This window comes from Poecilia reticulata, linkage group LG13, assembly GCF_000633615.1.
Source record: "Poecilia reticulata strain Guanapo linkage group LG13, Guppy_female_1.0+MT, whole genome shotgun sequence".
NCBI classification, from domain to species: domain Eukaryota; kingdom Metazoa; phylum Chordata; class Actinopteri; order Cyprinodontiformes; family Poeciliidae; genus Poecilia; species Poecilia reticulata.
This window is the reverse complement of record NC_024343.1, coordinates 5,142,590-5,146,205: the sequence shown is the minus strand read 5'-3', so window position 1 is coordinate 5,146,205 and position 3,616 is coordinate 5,142,590. Positions and strand designations below refer to the sequence as shown.

Here is a 3,616-nt window from a genome sequence, read left to right as displayed (position 1 = left end):
AGAGAACAAATGTGATGCCAAACGCTGTGTGCCGCAGCATGCAGGACCACTCAGAGGGGGCTCCAATGAAAGTTAGTGAACATAAGAAACACAGAATAAGAGAAAAGAGCAGCAGGAAGCTCAGCTCAGAGTTGTTCGCTCTGACAATTGGAGTTGTTCTGTGATGGAAGAAAATCACTGCTGTTATGACAGCCAGAAAGGCTCCACCAACAGAGAATACAGCCAGGATGATTGATAGGACTTCATCGAAGGAAAGAAACTCCACAGGTTTCGGGAAACATGCATCCCTGTTTGCATTTGGCCAGAACTCTCTGGGGCACGGGAAGCAATCAGGGGAATCTAGACACAAAATTTAAGAAAAATTTCTGAATATCAAAGGTGAATATCAATAGATTTGGATTTATGTTAAACACATTAGATTCTACCTGTTTTATTACTGATCTCTCCTTCAGGACATGGTATACAGTCATAGCAGCAGATTGGTTTTCCTTTCTGTAACACTTTACGAGTTCCTGGAGGACAACTCTCTGAGCAAACTGAGACTGGAACCTGGAGCAGAGACAGATACAGAATCTTGTACAAGCAGCTTTGACAAAACAGTTGTTCTGTGACGTCTTTAGGCTTATTACTTGTGTCCCACCATCCAACCAGGTTAAGTTCCTGTTGATACGAAACTCCTGGCCTCTTGGTAGTGATGCATCATAATATCCCACTGTTACCAGTTCAATAACTCCACTCTCACTTTTCTGCCAGTTTATTAATTCATAGAAAGCCACAGGATCCCCATTAGCATCAAATGAGACATGGTAACCATTCTTGGAGAAGTTTACTTCCTTTAATTCTTTAAGAACCTTTAAGATAAGTAAAGAGACAGAAACTGAAACGGACTCTGAAAATAAATGACCGTTTTCTGGGGTTTATGAAAACTTGTAAATGTACAATATTCTGACCTGTTTGGGTTCCAGCCTGACATGTTTGTCACATTGCAATATTCCATTTGTTTTGTTACACACTGCATTCTGGATGGCATGAGCCACAGCATAAACAGCCTTATACACCATGTTAGTGATTCTTAACTGAGATGTTTCTGTGTACGAGCTTTTTAGGGTGTTGAGATCTTCAGTTCCATCACACACTCTCTTGTCTGAGAAAGCTAAAAAAATAATAACAATTTTATTTTTTAACTAACTAAAACAAGTTCTGTATGGCTATATTAATTATCTCCAGCTCAAAGGTCAAACTGGTTTTCCTTTTTTCAATTGAAGAAATAACTATAAATTTCAAGACTATTGTTTTTGGGATGTAAGTGTATCTGCCTCAGATAATTATGCATTTTTGTTATTTCCATAATTAGCAAATCATGGACAAATCATGGACAAAAATATGTAAAATAAAAGAGGTTTCAATAAAAAAATGCATTATAAAATGCATTCATGTTTTGTATTTATTAGGCAACATTTAAATATGGAAATATTAAGAAATGCAAAGAAATCAATGTGTTTTAAAATATGCTACATTGGAGTCATTTTATTTTTTATACAAAGATAATTTTTTAAAATCCTGTTGCATTTAGAATAAAGTATTTTTAAAATAACAATTTAAATATAATCTCACTTTCTGTCAAGCTGCAGTTGAAAGCTTCTTCCCAGAACTTAGTCAGCAGTGGGGAGGCAGCCGCCTCAGAGGCAGAGAGATCCAGCAGGAACTCTCTCAGACCTGGGATGACAGATTGCTGAATAGCTACACCGATGGCTCCTGCACAGAAACTGAAGCTCATCAGGTTTGGGTCGGTTATCCAGGCTTCGCTCGCGATCCACTGACGAGGTGGAGGAGGATCCCGAGCCAGTTCCTCCAGCAACACTTTCATTTCTCCAATAGCTGTAAATGCTACAACAACCACTGCTGTTGAACTGAAATGACATGGAAATGCATTAAAATTTTACATAACAAAGTAATCTCCAGTAGTACCATAATATGATGAAAACACAGGCAAAAGTAAATGATATACAAACCTACGGATAACATCTGCAACTCTTTGGATCTTGCTTTGTGGGTCGGTTCTGAAGAAGGACTCAATGTACTCCACACAGATCCCCTCTCTCAGTGCTGCTCCTAGAAAAGAGGCCATGCCATTATTTCCATAGTCTGAGTCTGAGTGGACGGCTCCTATCCAAGTCCAACCAAAGTATTTCACCAGCTTGGCCAGTGCATCAGCTTGGTAATGGTCACTGGGAATAGTTCTGAAAAATGTTGGGAACTGCTGTTTGTCTGACAGGCAGGCACACGTGGCAAAGTAGCTCACCTACAGTAAAAATCAGTTATCAATACAAGAACATTTCCGAATTGCAGTTTTCAATTAATCAGAGAGCTGACCAGAGGGATGTTGAAGGACCCAACAATGCTCGATATGCTGATGGATGGAGTGGATGCAGAGTCTCCAACAGCAGCCATCACCACTCCAGACTGAGAACAGTTTTCTCCTTTGTAAAACACGGCGTCCTGGCGATTTGTTAGCTGAAATGCGATGTGCACTGCCACAGGCACCGAGACGCAGGAATCATAGATCCGATACCCGAGTTTGATGCCGGGCAGCAGCTCTGTGCTGTTGTTAATCTCATCAATGGCAAAGACCATAGCACGAGAGAAGCGCAAACTCCTGACATTCAAGCTGAACAAAATCAAGCAGGAAATTGCAGATGTTTACATTAAACTGAAAAAAAGTCTCATAAATTTAAAAGACATTGATCATGTAACAAACTGTTGTATACAATTGGGCTAATCAATCAAAATGGTCTCTGTCGTATTTCAGATTGTAGGTAATCTGAAGAGTTGAAGATATTTAGATTCAAATGTTTATGTCTAATATGAGACAGAATTTGTAAAGAAATAAAAATCTAAGATTTCTTTCACCCACCATTGCAGCAAACACATGCAAGATCATTTTTCCACCTCTCTTTCTTACTGACCTCCCTGTGCATCTCAGAGACTCGGGCTGGGTGGTGTAATTATAAACCACTGCATAATGTTGGTAATGAATCGTGGAAACACCTCCAATAACAAAGTCTCCATCCTGTGAGAATTCAGGTGAGCGAGTGGCACCCTGGAGTGAACATTTCAAAGACGAAGCCTGAGTCAAGACATCAACCCCTACAGGGTCAAACTTTTGATCTAAGCCATTCACAGCCCCGCTAAGGCGGACCACTGAACTGAGCTCCAATAAACTCAGTCCTAATCTCACGCTAATAAAAACAGTCCAAATCTCCATCCCTCAAAGTTCTCTTTTTGAGAGTAACTCTGTTTTCCCTGGCTTTATAAACCTCCCTCATTATACGTCATCCCACATCCGACACTGTCGACATGGGATTTAGTTCTTTATATTTCCTCCCTACGTTTTATTACCTTCGAAAATAGTCTTGTTTTAAAGAAACCTTTTTATTTTTTTGACATTTTATGAGAACAGAGCCATGTCTGTGTGGTATTTTGGGTTGTAATAGTGAAACAACACGGGAAACAATGAAGTATAGCAAAAGGCAAATGTTTTCCATCACTTAGGGTCAACCCGTCGCAAAGTGACATCGACATGAGTGACAACAGTTGAAAAATGTTCCACTTCCTT

The 3,616-nt window shown here is 39.7% G+C and overlaps 1 protein-coding gene across 1 annotated transcript in view; it reads right to left on the bottom strand.

Moving 5' to 3' along the window:
* LOC103474273 (extracellular calcium-sensing receptor-like) overlaps nt 1-2,649 on the bottom strand; it is a 3,950-nt gene extending 1,301 nt beyond the window's left edge. Inside the window, exons 1-7 of the mRNA XM_008425111.2 lie at nt 2,374-2,649; nt 2,013-2,302; nt 1,615-1,910; nt 951-1,153; nt 630-851; nt 426-549; nt 8-339 (exon numbers count right to left, since the gene is read on the bottom strand). Coding sequence (XP_008423333.1) covers nt 8-339; nt 426-549; nt 630-851; nt 951-1,153; nt 1,615-1,910; nt 2,013-2,302; nt 2,374-2,634 — 1,728 coding nt within the window. The 5' untranslated portion in view covers nt 2,635-2,649. The remainder of the gene's footprint in view (nt 1-7; nt 340-425; nt 550-629; nt 852-950; nt 1,154-1,614; nt 1,911-2,012; nt 2,303-2,373) is intronic.
* Between the last annotated feature and the right edge of the window lie 967 nt (nt 2,650-3,616).